The following is an 18,179-nucleotide window of genomic DNA, read 5'->3' as shown; positions in this document are numbered from 1 at the left end:
GTCTCAAGTCTTCTAAATTTTTTCTAATATTTTTGTGACACTTATCCTTTGGAGGTAGAGTCTCTGTAAACTCCAGTATACTGAAGGAAAATGTAGGTAATCATCTGCCTGCAATTGACTACATAGAGCTTGCTAGAGTCTTATGTTTGTTTCCTCCTTGTCTGCATACAGAGGATTAAGGATATCTCATTGAAAATTTGTATTTCTAAAATCATAGCTTGGACGAGTCCTTGGAGTAGAGTTTTTCTTCCTTGACTTAATCCATATCCATCCAATATTTCCATATCTTTGATATTATTGCCAAAATGTTTTTGATGATTTAGAATTTCACATAATCCTAGTATCTATTCAGTGACCAGCAATTCCTGATATTTATTATTTAAAAATCAGCACCACTAAATCTAAATCAGAGCCCATTCTTTGCATGCATTTGCATGGTCAAACAGCTTTTATTCTCATAGCAACCCTCCAATACTTTCCACGATATAAGTGATTAACTACCTTTATTATATTTAACAATATTTGTGAGGATTTTGTTTAATAACTCAAGGGACACACAGCAGAAGAAAGTAAATTTCACTTTAACTCAGAAGCAATGACTTCATATAGAAACATTATAAATTAGAGAGCACAGAAAAGAATTTGCATTACTAATTCTTTCTTTAGATTTTTTCCAGAACTTTCCAACACTAATTCTATATGTAGTGGATTCTCCTTATCATGCCATATTTCTAAAATGTTCTTTTTTGGAAAGGCTGTAGAACAAAAACTATGTACTAACTACTATAATAATAAATTAAGCCAATAGACACACTAATATCTCTGCTTAAAGTGTTATATAACTAAATATCACTTTGAGGAGGAGCAGGATATGTGGTCCCAAAATATACTACTAGTATGTGGATTATTTTGAGTTAAAGACAATCAAGACACAGAAGACTCATGAAAACCTTTCACCTCTTCCTTAACTACCTAAAAGAATTTGAATAGGGGGCCTCTCTCAGAAAGAGATCTATTACGGAGATAAATTTTTATTTGAAAGGTCTATCTTTACGGCAGCACAAACATCTAATTACCAAACATCTGCTCTTCTTATTGCCCTGTGAATCACCCTTTCCCCCTGTGAAGTCCCAGGCCTCTATCCCATTCCTTAGTTCAGGACAGCATACAAGCCTCAATTGCACAACATGCCTTTGGGTCAAGTATATTTGGGGCTCTCATGCATAAGAAATTAAATTTGCTTTTGTCTAATTAATCTGTTTTATGTGAATTTAATTATTAGATCAGCCAAAGAACTTAAGAGAGAAAGAAGGGAATTTTTTTCCATCCCTATAATTTCAAAGTTATCACTGACAGAATTTGGAAGACTTTGGCATATTTAACCCTTCCTTTTCTTTTCTAACTTCTCCAATAGGCATCAAGCTATAGTTTCTTGTCTTTCTGCTTAATCCCATTTCAAGGCAGGTCTTTTAATCTTCTCTCCTCTGATATCTCTTTATTGAGATATTTGTGTCAATTGTATACACACCTTGCTTTCAAGTTGGCTTCCAAAAACAGGAAGCCTCAAATAATAGGAGGTTTACCTTCACTTTTTCCAATGGCAAGGATTCTCACATTGAGTGTACTGGAATCCTATTTAAAATGTAGATTCTAGAGTCTCCACCCCCTGAAATTCTGACTCAATAAGTCAGACACAGGTTCTAAAATCAAGATTTTTACCATGTACCCATTTTTGTTTGTTGGTTTTATTTTTTAATGCATGGTTCAAGGTTATAATTTTCAATATTTAAGGAAATAAAGCTGTGATGATTCCAAATAGGAGGAAGCCAAGAGTAAAATAATCTGTAAGACATTTTTTTTTTAATTCCCTAATGAATTTCCTGCCATAGTCTTCCATATCTATGGGGACTATGTAAAAAGATACGGGCATAAAAAATGATATTTGTTATAAATCTCAGGTTTATCTCACCTGGCTTGACTTACTTAACCTGATGACTTCCTATTCAAGTGCTCATCATATACCTAATTTTATTACGTCAAATTTAGAATGGGTGGCACCAAACTTTTGATTCTCCTTCCCTGCTTCAAACCCGCCTTTCACCTAGGGTCCCATATCTCAATAAATAGTACCATCATCCATCCTGATATGAAAATTTTGACTTCTCTCTTTCACTGACACTGATATGCAGTCCCTCAGCAAATCCTATTGATTATATTATCAATATATATCCTAAATATCACCATTAGAATATAAGTTTCCTAAGAGAAGAAGCTTTGTCTATTTTGTTTGCTGCTGTAGGCACACAATAAATATTTTTTTGAACCAATGAATTTAATGCGTGTTGCAAAAAAGGTCTTACCACCCAATGTACCCATTGAGAAGTTTATAGTCTGTGTATGCTTTTCTTAAAAGCATATTATTATTTTTAAAGCCATTTATTTAAAAGCATATTTTATTAAAATCATATTATTACTTTTATTATTCCAGAAGACAATGTCTAAGAAATTCTCACATAAACTGTATACACTGCTTGTACAGCACAAAGAAAGACATCACTCAGAGTAGTAAATTAATTATGAATGGCACATGGGGGAGGAAGCCCTACTTCCTAGTGAACAGTTATACATGAATACTCTTCTAGCAATTCAAACTAAAGCTTCCTTGGCCAAATTCATCATGACCCCTCTACTAATGACACTGTTTCTTTCTACATGTTCTAAGTTAAGGAAAAGACAAATAAGATAATCACTGTACTTTTTTAAAAATGTTTGTTTACTTTTGAGAGAGAGACAGAGTGCAAGTGGGGGAGGGGCAGATAGAGAGGGAGACACAGAATCCAAAGCAGGCTCAAGCTTACAAGCTGTCATCAGAGAGCTCAACGTGGGGATTGAACCCACAAACTGCAATCACGACCTGAGCGGAAGTCGGATGCTTAACTCACTGAGTCACCCATGTGCCCCAGTCACTGTACTCTCTTTAACCTAAAAACTTCTATTAATCAGAAGATTCCTTTTTGTTACTATCAACCTCTGCTTCTGATGACTTGCTAATTTCTATATCCAGAATGTCTTTTATATTTGTTTCCTTTTTTCCCATATTCAATTCTACTGCCTTGGTTTTACCCTCATAATTACTTTCCTGAAAATTCTCAAAAGACTTCTATCTTCCCAGTATCTGGTCTCTCATAACTTCAATCCATTCTTACCATTGCTCAGGTTAGTTTTCCTTCAGGAAGCTGTGACATATTAGAACTCATTTTCAAATAACTTTGGAGCTTTCAAACTTTTAAAATCTAATCCAGCATGATATAACACTGCAGGTAACACCCACCAAAAAAGACCATGTGAGTAATGTAAAGCATCAAAGGAGATGACTTAAAGTTTCTATTTTTTGAAACCACCCAGAAAAGTTCATGAAATCCTGTTTTAATGCAATTCCCTGAATGATATTTCATCACAGCTATTTATATATCTGCAAGCAATCATAAATTTACTCTTCCTACTTCATCAACTTAGGTGTACATCTTTTCATCATTTGGAACTCTCTAAAATTGTACTCTCATGTCAAATACACCTCAAATGCTACCTCCTCAGTGAAGGTGTACCTCTTATCCCAAGCCAGATCCAACTTTTATGTATCTGTGTTTTAACATTTAACATATGCCTCTTCAGTAACACTTGTATTATAGTCTATTGCTTACATGTTAGTCTCTCCTACAAGATTAGGAATTCCTTGTAGGCAAGGACCATGTCTCATTCACTTCTGTATTTCCTCCACAGAATGTAATAGAACAGATTACACATTGTGGATGTTCAATAAATATTTGCTGAATGAAATAAGAAAAGGAAATAGCTTCAAATTAAATAAGCCTTAGAAAACCAGTGTGTTGGCTCAGGCTGTTTTATTTTTTGGTGTATGTACCTTTTGCAGCTACAGTTGGACTGAGACCACTGATTTTCCTATGTTGCTTTTACCTCCAAATGATAAAGAAGTATGTGCATGACTTCAAACTAACAGTCTGTAGACACTGCCATTGTTCCTGATAGTGACTCAGCATTCAGAGAGGTGAAATGAACTTCTGTTTACCAAGAAAGAAAATCTATGCCAAGCTTGACTTGCTATTGCTGTTCTTCCCCTCTAGTCTCTGTGGCCAGGTACTGACAATGAGTTAAAGATCACTAAGGCAGTGGCAATTAGACAATGAAGCTTCAATAGACTTTACAAAATAATGTACATGAGAATTTGCATTTTCCTTATATTACGCACATATTTTTCAACTTGGTATGCATACTAGCATAGCTGTGCTATCAAAGGAGGAATAGAAATGGAGAACAGATTTGTATTTAGCTGCTGTTCAGAAATGGGCAAGCCAAATGATAATGCGTAAAGCTATTCAAACAACTAACATGATAGCAGCTCTCTAATACAAAATTTCAGTATCTGGGGAAAAGGAGAAAATAATAACCCTATCACACAAATTGTTGTAGGATTAACTAAGGGAATGAATAGCAAATACTTTTGTTAAAGAGCTACCTAACTAGGGTACTATAACAATTACAAAAAGCCTAAAATGTAAATTCTACTGTAATTCACTTCATTCATGAGAAATATTAATAAAATTGTTTCAAAAGGTCAAGGGTCTTCTAGAATTAGCAATACCTCCCAACTCTGGGAATGACTGAACTTCAATCTTCTGAAATGTATAATTTGATTGATATTTCAGGAAACTGAAGACTGAAGTTAGTCAAAAGGGTTTATTGTTGCCCTTATTCCCCATTAAATGAAATATCTGGAACTATCCAGCTATTCCCAACATTATTCTTGCACTCCATCTGAACTAGAAATTATTTTTTTCAATTGTCTGGGTGTGGCTAGTGCACCAGAACTGGCATAAATCTCTGGCAATGGAAGAAAATGACAAAGAATTCCTAAACATGAGACTTGGTGGGCATTTCTGAAGTATTCTGGGCTCAGATGGGGATATGTTTAGTCCTTTTAATTTCAGAAAGTATGGAATCAAAGTAATATTCAGTCACAGCTCTCTTACTTCATCTGGGACACGAATGGTCAAATGTTTCCTTAGGCTTTCATTAAATATAAAAACAACTAAAATTACTTTGAAGCAAACACAGCTTAAGTAAGGATTTTGTATATTACATGTTCTTCTCATTATTTTGGAAATATACCATGTTATTTGGAAGGATCTTGGTAAAACTACCTTGAGGAAAAAATGAACAAACAGGTGAACCGAGTAGGAGCCAGCTGTGAGAGGGTCATAGGGAGTTGGAAATTGTGAAGACTCTAAAGCAAGAATACACTGAATCAGGTCAAGGAAAAGAAATTATGCTACAATGATCAATCACCCAAGGGATACTCCTACTTATATGAGTGTTCATTCAAGGACTTACTCATCTCTGTGTATTTATTCTTTTTGCTTCTCTAAAGGCTAGTTCAATTACTCAAGGGATAGTTGAAAATATCTCTTTACTTTGTCAAAGTCAAGGTCTTATATAGAGTTTTTAGATTTTTTCAAGTTTCAAAGGTAGCTTCTTAATCCTGCATGAAAAAACTAGGATGTATTGAAATCATATTAGTCATGTAATACAAATACCTGTGTGACTGTGTGCGTGTGCGTGCACGTGTGCACGTGCACACAAACACACGTGTTTTTATTTTTGATTTATGTGTTTTTATTTTTATGCATTTTTAAGTTCTTAAATTCTTATATTCCCCTTTTCCACTGAGATGGTTTTGCTTCCCGTCAGTGACCAGTTGCAAAGTTCATTACATCTGGGGGAGAAAAAAAAACAGATTTATACACTAGGTAATCTTATTGACTTTCAGGAATCTATGAGTCACCATCATCATCTCTGATGACTTCAAAGAACAAGGTCTTTCTAGGCTTTCCTATGTCTAAAATATAAATCAACCCCAAGAAAATAAATGTTCCAATAATTATGAAGTCTTTTTTCCTGCACCAGCTGGTGAAATTTGTTAATGTATTTTTTTTTTTTTGAGCTTTCTAAGACTGGGAAACTTTATAGTAAGTATTTTCATTGGAGAGACTAGGTTTTAGCTATTCTCTTAGAACCAAAAGTTGACTTAGTTTCATCCACTGACAAAACTGTTTCATAACCATTTAACCATATCTCTCTACTTCTGTCTCTAAAAGATTAGCACAATCTGCACATTTTAAGAAAGACAAATTGGCTTCAAAATGATATTTATGAGGAATATGGTTCTCTACCAAAGTGGATGACTCATTAAATTCATTGTAAATTGATAAAATAAATTATTATAGACAATGGCTTTCTAACCCCATTTCTAGCAATGTAATGATAAAATCAAAGCCCTACATGGTTTGTAAACCATGTGCTTTATAAATACATCTTACAGTCACTGAGTAGGAATAAAAACTCACTGAAAATCTAGGAAAGGATATTACAATCTATAATAACTGCTGAATTCCCATTGTGAGCTAGGAAGAGCAAATAAAATGTTTTAAACTAACTACAGTTTTAGAAATTTTGAAGTGTTACCATGTCAGCTTGTGAAGAACTATTCCCGGTAATTCCCTAAGGGCTGCCCTGGGGTCAGTGTATTACCATCTTTGATTATTTGAATGACAAAAATGTCCATTTAAGGTAAAATTTCAAATGAACATATTTAGAAAGATGTAACTAATTTGGAGTAAAAATTGGGGGCTTTGGTTGGAAAATATAAAAAAATGTTCTTTAGATTTCCAATTTTTAAAACTCTTTTGACCTCAGTGTGAGGTCAAAGCATAATTGAAAGACCAGAAAGGTGGATAGCTAAGAGTACAGCAACCTATCAAAATCTCAAAACTAAGTTGTTACAAAAATTATTTTAGTGAAAAACTATACGTAATATTGGAAATGCTATTAGAACTATGGCATATAAGAATCATAAAGTACGAAAAAAAGAATCATAAGTACATATTTCAGGAAAGACGTGAAACTTATTTTAAAGATAAATTACTTCTCAAATTGAAACATTCTACAACGCAAACATAGCAACAGTTGCTATATTTTAGTCAGCTTCCTTTTCCCTTCCTTAATTTGTTTCTTCTTCATTTCTCACTTTCTCCTTTTCTCTTTTCCTTCCATATGCAACATAACAGAAAGAAATTCAAAAGTAAGAGAGAGAGAATGGGAATGCAATATGGAAGCTATAATGTTTTGGAATGGGATATTGAAAGTGACATTTCTAGCCTCCTAGAAGTAACTATCTAGAAAATATTGATTATGTCTTTTACTATCACTTTTGTTTTCATTAAACTTGATTAAATGAACCCCAAAAAGGACACAAACCCCAGTGTGAAAACCTTCACAAATATTTCTCCCTTTGGTTTTATTCTTTACATTAGCCCTACCATGGTCTCATGAAAAATGCAAACTCATGATGGTGTTCTCCCTAAATCTTCAAAGGGCTCACTCTAAACTGCAGTGTCAAAGCAAGCTGAAATCTTCAGGATGATACACAGGCCTTTCTTTCCTAACCCAATCCTCATCGACTGTGCCAACTTCATCTCTACATTCTCCTCTTCTGCACGTACACTGAAGTTACTCAATTGCTTAGCATTCTCTTCATAGCCCATGCTATTTCACGCCTCTTTGATTTCCCTCGTGTTGTTTCCTCTGCTTAGAACATCCTTACCCAGTTTTTTTCACCTGTGGAACTTGAATCCATGCATTAATACTCACCGTGGGTGTCATCTCCTCCTGAATCTTTCTCTAATCCCCCAAATGGAACTAAGTGTCCTTCTTTATGCTTCCACTGCATCCTGTAACCCATTTATCAAGCACTTGCCACATTATATTGAGATTATCTGTTAATATGCCTGTCTGCAACTGAAGTGTAGGTTCCTTGGTTTCTATTATCTTTGTACCCTAGATTCTTAGCACAGTAATTGGCACAAAGTCTCCCAATATCATGTTATTTCCATTGGCAGAGATCCAAAATGTGAAATGGATATGTCTATCAGCTTCTCTTAGGCTTATGCCATTAGGTATTTGATTCCTCTAACTTTCCTTATTCTCAGCCTACGAATGTTAAAAATATTTTTATCCACTGCATGGTCTCTGCAACAGAGACAGTGTTCCCTTACACTTTCCAGTCCTGCTTGGAGTTAGGGTGACAAAATGTGATTGGTTTTGGCCAAATGATCACTGACATAACTAACATGTGTTGATATTTGGCAAAAGTAGTTTAGAGCCAGTATATGTTTCCAGTTCACTCTTCTCCTACAACGAGGATGCCTGACACTTTATAGGCTGCTTAATAACTCATACCTGAATTTAAAAATTTAAAACAAGATAATCTTTTTTTTTTTTTACAAAGTTTATTGTCAAATTAGTTTCCATATAACACTCAGTGCTCATCCCCACAAGTGTCCTCCTCCATGCCCATCCCCCTCTCCCCCTCACGTCCATCAGTCCTCAGTTTTTGTCAACATTCAAGAGTCTCTCATGGTTTGCCTCTCTCCCTTTCCCCCACCATTTCCCCCCTTCTTCTCCCCCTTGTTCCTCCGTCAAGTTCCTCCTAATCCTCCTATACGTGCAAACATATGATATTTGTCCTTCTCTGCCTGACTTATTTCGCTCAGCATAACACCCTCAAGGGCCATCCATGTTGCTACACCTGGCCAGATTTCATTGTTTCTCATTGCCATCTAGTATTCCATGGTATAGATAAACCACATCTTCTTGATCCATTCATCTGTTGATGGACATTTAGGCTCTTTCCACAAAACAAGATAATCTTATTATCTCACAGCTTCTAAAGGATCTATAGGGAATTTAGTGAGATCTGTCTCAGAGTATGTCATTAGGTTTCAGTTAAGCTAGGGGCTTGGGGGAGGATGCTATTATATTATCTCAGACTCTGGCTGAAGGATTTGTCTCCAAAATCATACATGTGGTTGTTAGTAGAGCATATTTCCTGTTTGGCTTTTGGATGGATATTTTAATTTCCCACCATGTGGGTGGCTTATAACAAGGCAGTTTACTTTCTCCAAGGCAAGATATCCAAGAATGAGAGAGAGAATGGGAACTCAAGGCAGAAGCTGTAACATTTTATAATGTAATCTTGAAACTGATATACTATCACTTCTGCTGTATGCTGTTGGCCACCCAGACCAATTCCGGCACAATGTGAAAGGAAGTTACACAGTGTTGCAGTTGATGAGTTGATGGGGAATCCCTGGGAACCATTTTAGAGGCTGGTCACGACAGAGGCCACATGTTGAGGTGGTGCATGAAACATGAAGGACCGCTCAACCAGGAGTCATTGTATGAAACAGACTCTCCCATCCATATTAAATGTTAAATAAACAATAAATAAACTTGTGTGACATTAAGCCGATGAAAATTCAGGGTTTATTTGCTACCATAGCATAGCTTAGCTATTCTAGGCAATAAAGCTCTTCCTGTACCTATGACTATTGAAAGAGATATGATGATTGAAAGAACTTCAAATATTCTAAGATTTATAAAAAGTAAGTTCTTATTTTAAATCAAAACACTGGAATCCTTCCCATTCTTTCTTTTGTGCCAGGATCATGAATTTGGTTAATCTTTACTCGGAAAACTGACAAAATCAGGTATCAAACACATTACAGCTGAAGGCCAGACAAAAGTAGTTAGCATCCCTCATCCTGGACTCTTGGAATACATGACTGGAAAGCTGTTCCCAAGCTGAAACATAACCCCTTGATATTTCCATGTACTCAAACTTTTCTTTCAAAGTAATTTTAACTCACTTCAAGTACTTGATCCACTAAGTAATACCTACCTCATAATACTGTTGCAGAGAGTAAAGGAGACAGTATAAACGTAACAGTGTCTTCTGAAGAGTAAAATACTATACAGTTATTAAATATTGTTCATACGTATTTTATATTGAAAGAAAATTACTAGAAAAAACTCAGTGAAGAAATATCAAAATATTTTTAAGAATAAAGTACATATTCTGTTGGAAACAAACTTAATGCTATTTAAAATATATAACCTATATCCATTTACCTGGCTAAAAGATAATCTCTCATTGAGAACAAAATTAAAATGAATAAATTCAGCTCAAAGAGTCAGCAATTCAACACTGGTCATATATGCCATATATCTCATCCAATAGCATCTCAAAGTGTTCTCTTGTCTGTGTTTAAAGGTCATTTCATGTCTGGTGTGAAGAGCAATGTTTTTTGGACATATATAACACCATTATGCTCCAGGAACGTAATTATTTGACATAAAGATTGACCTACTCACTCAAATCAGTAGAAACATAAGATATTTTTTAAAGTTAACAATTATTATATCAGAAAAAGAAAAAATAAAATACATATTTCTTTTTGAAAACCAAAAAGAAATAAAAAAGATTTTTAGAATATTTGACATATTAAATGTTTAGGTTCTCAGTCTTAAGGTGTTTCTAAAGATAGCACATTCAATAACAAAATAATCCTGGGCCACAATTATCTAGCATTTATCCAATGAGTCACCCCCACCACACACAACCTGAACAGGCAAAAGCATTTTTGGCAGCACCTATTTTACCTTGAAATTTTCTCTTGTAAAGTAACCCTAGCCTGCCCTTGATTAGCTTATCAAATGAGCTCATCCCCATAGCTGAAGAACTGTAGTCTACCAGAGATATAGCATGGCAACATGCCAGAACAACTCTGAAAATCGTCTAGAGGGCACATCTAAGCATCATTTCTATTCTTCTTTTGTCTGTGTTTCTGAGTCAGGAATAGAAGTAAAGGAGACAGGATGAAGTAATGGAAAGCAGGTGGGCCATGGGAACTGCTCAATCCATATTTGAAACTTAGTGCTGTCACTTATTGTCTGACTAAACTTTGGAACAAGTTAAAATAGCTTTGAATTTCATTTTGCTTATTTGTAAAGCAAAGCTATTAATCTCCTCCTTATAGGTTTGTTATGAGGCATCAATAAAATACATACATTCATTGTGGAGCTTAGTATTCAGATCTTGGCATATAGTACTAAATAAATATTCTTCATTTTCCTTTGCAGTGAGAAAAGGAACTAGAGATGAATCTTCAGCTTCCCCCATCACAGGTCACTGACTGACTCCTCTTAGTGAGCCCGTACTTAACAGAATCTGAATCCCTATGGGAGCAGGCTATGTCTCAATGTTATAAGAAGAAAGATGGCAAAATCTTCTTTCGCCTGTAAAATAACACCAGCAACAGATACTCTGGGGAGCTGAATGAGGATTTAGGAACTTTGGAATGCTAATATAGCTGGAGTACATGAGGATTTGCAAATATATTCTAGAATACAAAAGGATGAATATTAATGTAAACATATAAAAAATATATATGTCCTAATGAAATCAATACAATTTTAAAAACTAGAATATTGTATTTGTATTTGAGTGCTAGATTTTTCCTCTTTTGAAAGTTTGTATTTTCATTATTCAATTTTCCTCATTTTTTTCAAATATAGGAAGAATTCATTACATTTATATTATCAGTAAGACAAGTTATCTCATTCTTTCTGAACATGATAAATGTTGCTGTTATCTATGAAACAGGCATTTAAAAAGTGACCACTGAGATTTTGTTCAAATCAAAAACATGATTTATTTTACCCAATAAAACTAGGTGGTTATGAGTTTAGTAAAAGTGTGGAGGCATCTGTTTAATTCATATTCAGATAAGTATATTTGACGTTCTGTAATGAAAACACACAAATTTAAAGCTCAATGGTTAATATAAGCTTTTATAGGCATCATTCATGACTTCTATCAGGTCTTGGTAGAAATGAGTAATGTATTATCTCTAACCTCTTTCTGTTGCCTGTGAAGGAAAGGGTGGGTTTAGAAACACCCACAACTGTGAACTGGGCATTAGGATAAGCAGGAAAGAAATGTTTTGTAGGGTTAAGAGTAGTGGGAACTTGTAACTCTGCCAGTTCCATATCTGTGACATATGATTAGCTCTGTAAGAAGCAACCCATTACAGATATTCCTCCATCTCATCCATCCAATTTAGCTTAACCATTACTGGGTAAATTTCTTAATAGGCCCTGTGCTTCAACTGAGTCAAATCAACATATTGTGTGTGTGTGTGTGTGTGTGTGCGTGTGCGCACGTGCATGCACACATTCTATATGAAACATTAAGAGACCAAACAACAACCCAACAACAACCCATAACTCAGTATATGGAACCCTATGCAGGCAAATTTAAACTGAAGGACAGAGTATTATCATGATAGTTAGCAATGTCTTTCACTGAGAGGTGAGAAGGTAATATTAAGTAGTTAGTATGAGGGCACTAAACACCGGTTAGTGGGTCAGTAGGTGGAGCTGGTATGGAGAAGGAGAACAACATGTGCCAACTCTATTTTACTAATAGCTTTTAGGAAACCTCTGAAATGATAAAAAGGCTAGGACAGAGGTCACAAAGAGCTACAGACTGGCTGTGTAGGAAGAAGATGGCTGCAAACTACATCAGGGGGAGATTTCAATAATGGGAATGAAAAGACAGAAATTGTTTAATGTCTACTATATGCCAGGTAAAATACACACACACATATGTATGTGTATATACTCCTGAATATATTATATTCTTATAAGATTTCTACAAGGCAGGGATTATTAACCTTAATTTTCAATTAGAAAAAGAGAGATTTGGAGAGTTCAATAACTTGCTAATAGTCACACAAGAAGCACAGCTGGACTGATGTCATTTGGTGAATGTTCTCCTCATTTTTCACATGGGGATAGCAATAGGGAAGCTAGAAGCATTCCAGGTGAAAAATCATGATATCTTTGAATGCAGAAGTAAGAGAGGCAGAGACTCGCCCATCTCCTCCAGATGTTTAATGTTTGAATTGACCAGAAACCATCACTCCACACAGTTTCAACTCAAGGGAAAAGAAATAGGTATAACATCAAATATGTTACTTTTAGTTTCCCCAAAAGCCCTCCCCTCAATGCACATTAATTTTAAAAACATTGCTCAAAATGCACTGGTCAAATAATTGAATGCATCTACTTGGCTATAGTACAAGACATACTTAGGAATAGGTTAGATATGGAATAATTTTGAAGATACTGGAAAAACACTGTTTCCAAAAAGAACTCTGTCCTTTCTTCCCATGACCTAAAATTCTATAAGCAGACATGCCTATAGTCTTTTATTAGAATGCATATACTCATTAAATTTCATGTAAAGTAACTTTTGTCTTAGTTTGAATGACTTGTGTTGCAGTTGTTTTTTCCTCGGAAAACTGCTTTCCATCATTGGGAAGAAATACCTGATACATATGGGAGAAGGTACGCAATGAAAGAGTTGAACTGTGGAAAGAAGAAAAAAACATAGATATGATCAAGAATTTGTCATTCTGCTCAGGGCATATCCTGTTACATCACTTTACAAAATGACAGTGTGGGGGAAATGACTTCTAACTGATCACATTATATTTGTAAGTTCAACAAGGTTGAGATTTTTCCAAGTAGTCAGTTACATAAAAGTGCAAATGGTGAATGGACCCAAAGGGTCAGGGATTACATCTGCTGCCTACACTGTGGTCTTTCACCTTCATGCCTAATGTTGCCTCTTTATCCTACATGAATAATGTGATTCCTTGTCCTGCTACTCTATGCGTAAAATTACTTACACTAAAGGGGCAAAAAGGCAATTCTCAATCTAATCCGTTTTGCAAATTTGACAGTGACATTAAAGAGCAGGAAGTTGTCTGTGAGTAATGACACTGATCATTTGTTTAAATGTCAAACTTAAACTTCATCAACTTTCAGAGAATATGTCAGTAAAGAATAGATTTCCGTTCAGCCAGAGAGGATTTCAGTGTCATTTAGTCCTGAAGAAAATAGCTGTTAGCTTGAGAGCATAATGCTTTGAGTAAATTTTTCTTTTTAAGCTGAATGGAATTGGCCATTTCAGCACTTGGCGCTGTGGACAGTGCTCTCTTCCTCATATTATGAAACACGTAGTCTTACTGTAGAGGTGTTTCCTTTTGGAAACTGTAACACTCTCCAGGCTAACAAACCTATATCCCTAAACTATGCTAGACTATGTTAGAATATGGAGACTATGCATCAACATCCTGTGTAAGGCCTGGATGAAGTGAAAGCAAAGGGAAACAAATTTTATCACAGAGATTAAGTATGAAATAAATATTAGGGAAGGGAAGTAGTTATGATTAGTAGCTATTCCTGCAAAACAGGTCAAATTTTTACTGCAATGCATTAACATTCCTCTCTGGATAGGATTTTTCTTGAGACAATGACAGAGCCATTAACCCTTCATGTTAATTTATTAACAGTGGACATAGATGCAAGAGAGAACAGGAAGTACATTTAATAAGCTTGCAGACAACAAGGAGCAAAGAATTCATTCTCTCTATGCTTTCTAGCTCTAGAGTGGAATATCAATGGAGAATTCTGGATCTGAGGTCAGAAGAAATGGAGTGGAATCTGAATCATGTTCTTTAATAAGCCATTTCATTTCCCTAAGTCCTGTGTCTTCTCCTGTCAAGTGTGGGTTACTTTGAGGTTTAAGTGAGGGTATATGCAAAGAGATCTGGCATACTGGTAGGTACTCAATGGATGTTCAATTTAGATTATTTACTTCTCATTAAGTGCTGGAATAATACAGTGATAGGTTTCTATGCTAGTGGCCATGTGTTTTAATAAGTGTAAACTCTAAGAATGGAGTCCAAGAAGGGAAACAAGAAAGGGATCATTATTAACAGACAATGTTTATAGCAAAGTACCCTAAGCATGTGTATTTTCACCTTCATCCACCTTATTTGCATCGCCCGAAGATTCCCTTTATGACTACCTTTAAAAACTCAACAAAAGGAAAGTATCCTGAAAATAATACGGCAAGAATTAAAAAACAACAACAAAGTTTTCAGAGGATTCTTACCTCTCTTCAAAAATAATATTTTACCAACTCTCTCTGGAATGCTTCTCAGTCACATACTTAGCAACTACTCTGCCTGATGAATTGGTAAGAGACTACTTTGCATGCTTCCTACCCAGACTGACACACTTGGGGAGGAAAGGTAAAAATCAGATTCATGCTGAAAGCCTAGTAAGTTCCTTATCATCCTCCCTTGCAGCTACCAATTCTTTGCTTTGGACTTCAAAACCATTCAGCCTATCCTCACCTCACCCATCTTCTTCCCTTTTTATAACTAAAAATCAAGAGCATCTATCTTGTAGCCTCCCTCATCTCCTACTGTCATTTTCAACAGAGATTGCCTCTACACTGCCCTCTGCATCTGAAACGCCTCCCACTCTCCATTCATCAAGGTACATGCTCCTTCCATTCACAATTCATGTTAAGTCCATCCCTCCCTTCCAAAGCTCCTTTTCTTTAAGTGGATTCCCCAGCTGCCCTAATACACTCCACCATCATACCACACTGCACCCCCTCCCCAACGTTCAGAAATTATGCCAAGGTGGGAAATGGACGAGGAAATCTATGTTTGCATAGGAACACAGACAGGAACAAATAGAGAGCTTAGCACTAAGCTTGCCGTCTCCTCTGGGAGGGGAAAAAAAATATTACAAAATTCTCCCTAGCCTGGCAACAAGCATGTTCTGGAAAAAATATATATATTGGTTGAGTGGATGAATGAATGAATGGATGGCTGGATGAATGACTGCGATCTCTTTGGTACTTTTCTCAGATGCCCCTCCTTCTTGCTTGCTCCTGGCATGGTTTCTGTTTCAGTGCGTGAGTGCATCTCTGTGCTTTGCCTCTGTCTCCACTCGCTGCCCTTTCATTACCACCTCTAGACAGAGCCTAAATCTCCTCGCCAAAGGGCACTCTACCTAGCTCACAAATGCTTTATGATTCCAGGGGCCAAAGAGAGCTTGCTACTCAGGAGCACAGCTTTGCATTTTGTCAGCTTTACCTCTCGGGGAAAACCCCCCGAAACACCGGCTACTTTACACAAAAGGATGACTAATTTCCCCATACTCAACACAATCCACCTGAGACCCCGTCACTGCCCCCTGTCTTGGCGCTTGTAACCGAGGTGATCGCAAAAGAAACGCGCTTCCCTGCTTCTCCCTGCAAATGCAAAAAGGAATTACCACTCCAGGGGCTGGGTCCTGGTTCCAAAAATCAGAAAACTTTTTTTCCTTTTTTTAATAGGAAACCCCACCCCGAGAGCAGCGACCTCTTTGTTTGCATCCCAAGGGGAGGGAGGGGTCTTCTGAGCCTTTGCAGCCAGGGGCGGAGGGGACTTGACAGCCCTCTGGAGGGCTGCCCGGGACGACACTCACCCAGGACATTCCCAATGAGAGCCACCACGAACACGATGATGTACCCGGCGATCAGGACCCACTCATATTCTTTCGGGTGTAGGTATTCCCTCCACAGGTACCGCAGGAATTCCTCGTCGTCATAGTCGGTGGGGTTTAAAAAGGGCTCTTGAGTTTCATTCAGCTCCAAAGCAGATGACCAGTTGCGACAAGGGGGGTAGTCCTCCAGTTTGGTACCGGACATCACGGGCTCGAGTCCGGTTCCGCTCAGTGCCGCAAGCCGCTCTTCCCCTGCCCCATGAGCGCTGTGATTTGCGGTGGGAAAGGCGGCGCGGAGACGCGAGAAGGGGCTCCGAGCAGAAAATGACGTGAAAAGTTCCTGAGCCAATGCCTCCGGAGTCTTGTGCCCGGCAACTTCTGCGGCGGCTTCGCTGTCTTTGCAGATGATTTTTCAAGAGAGGCGGCTGAGGAACTAGGGACAGGGCACTGGAGGCTGCAGCAATGACACCGAGGGAGAAAGCTACCTCGGGCTCCGCTCAGGCTCAATTACTCCTCATTCCAGCANAGTTACGAAAATTATTTTCTCCTGTTTCTCACTCTTTTCTACTTTTCTCCTCCATTTCTCACGCGCAGTTCCCATAACCCATGCACAGACGTGTGTAGGTCTGTGGACATGACACTCATGTCAACACATGGTTAATACAGGATCTGTTGATGCCTCTTTCTTTTTAATGTAAACATAAAAGTAATGAGGAGAGGCCACTGGGTTCCTCGAGGAGGACCATGCAAAAGTCATTTCAGGCAAACACTGTAAGGTTTCTTTGGCTTTGCCAACTTAGCACTTGCTGAATTTTAAGGATAGCACCTCCTCTCCCCCTTCTCCAAACTGGGAAATGAGACCATTTTTGAACTGAAGGATATACTTAGCTGGAATTGCACTTGCACTACCAAGTGTCATAGGAAATACAGCAGCAATTCCTTGAAGGACACTAGGGTCATAAATGTGCTCCTAGTTAATGTTGTCAAGCAAAGGAGACATCTACATATCAAACAGGGTGAAACAAGATTCTTAGCAGGATGTAGGGATGTAGTGGTATACGCAGAAGCGCTCTCTGATGAATACCACACCCCACTGGTCTTTCTTCTTATTGACTCAGGACTGGTGTCACCTGACGCTCTCTAATGAAATTGATTTTGTCTCTAAAAATGGTATTTTGGGATATGTCATAGTATGAATTCAGGATCCTTTCATTCTCAATAACCGTGATAGGAATATTACATTTGATTATACTTTTGTACAGGGGAAGGATCTCAGACATCACTTAGCCTGAACTTTAGCTGAATATCAGAAGCCTTCTCATAACTTCGCTGATGATCTCCCCACCTAGTTTGGATGGACCACCTCAATTTCTGATTTCCACCATCACGGGGCTGCTCTAAGGTTTAGAGAACTGCTCTTTACATCAAAGTAAGATATTAAACCAACATATAACTTTCTTAGTCTTTTATTTTCAATTCCTAGTTTGCATCTTGGTCCTAAATGGAATAAATCTTCCACGTGACAATCCTTCACATACTCAAAATAAGTATCACAGCCCTGTTTCTTTTCTTCCCATTTTCCTCTACATTTCCACTGTTTCTCAAGTGACACTATCCCCATGACCTCTACTCATTGGGTCTTCCTTTAGATACTTGTCAATGTCTTGCATGATATGAAACTAGGAGATACAGTAATTTTGTCTGGGTCTTGCTGGTACAAAATATACATTATCATGTGGATGCAACCAATGCCTATGACTAATTACTTTCTTCAACTGTCACAAGACACTGCTGGTTCCCATTTAATGTTAAGTCAATCCCCCTAACCCTACAATAGTCATACTTATATT

At 37.1% G+C, this 18,179-nt stretch overlaps 1 protein-coding gene across 1 annotated transcript in view; it reads right to left on the bottom strand.

The window, feature by feature from the left end:
- The window catches only part of HCRTR2 (hypocretin receptor 2), a 107,523-nt gene extending 90,989 nt beyond the window's left edge, over positions 1-16,534 (bottom strand). Inside the window, exon 1 of the mRNA XM_077769094.1 lies at positions 16,312-16,534. Within this exon, the coding sequence (XP_077625220.1) occupies positions 16,312-16,534 (223 nt within the window). The remainder of the gene's footprint in view (positions 1-16,311) is intronic.
- Between the last annotated feature and the right edge of the window lie 1,645 nt (positions 16,535-18,179).

The sequence above is a fragment of the Crocuta crocuta genome, unplaced genomic scaffold (assembly GCF_008692635.1).
Source record: "Crocuta crocuta isolate KB4526 unplaced genomic scaffold, BGI_CrCroc_1.0 scaffold205, whole genome shotgun sequence".
Classification (NCBI taxonomy): Eukaryota; Metazoa; Chordata; class Mammalia; order Carnivora; family Hyaenidae; genus Crocuta; species Crocuta crocuta.
The sequence above is the reverse complement of the archived record's forward strand: the minus strand, read 5'-3'. Positions and strand labels throughout refer to the sequence as shown.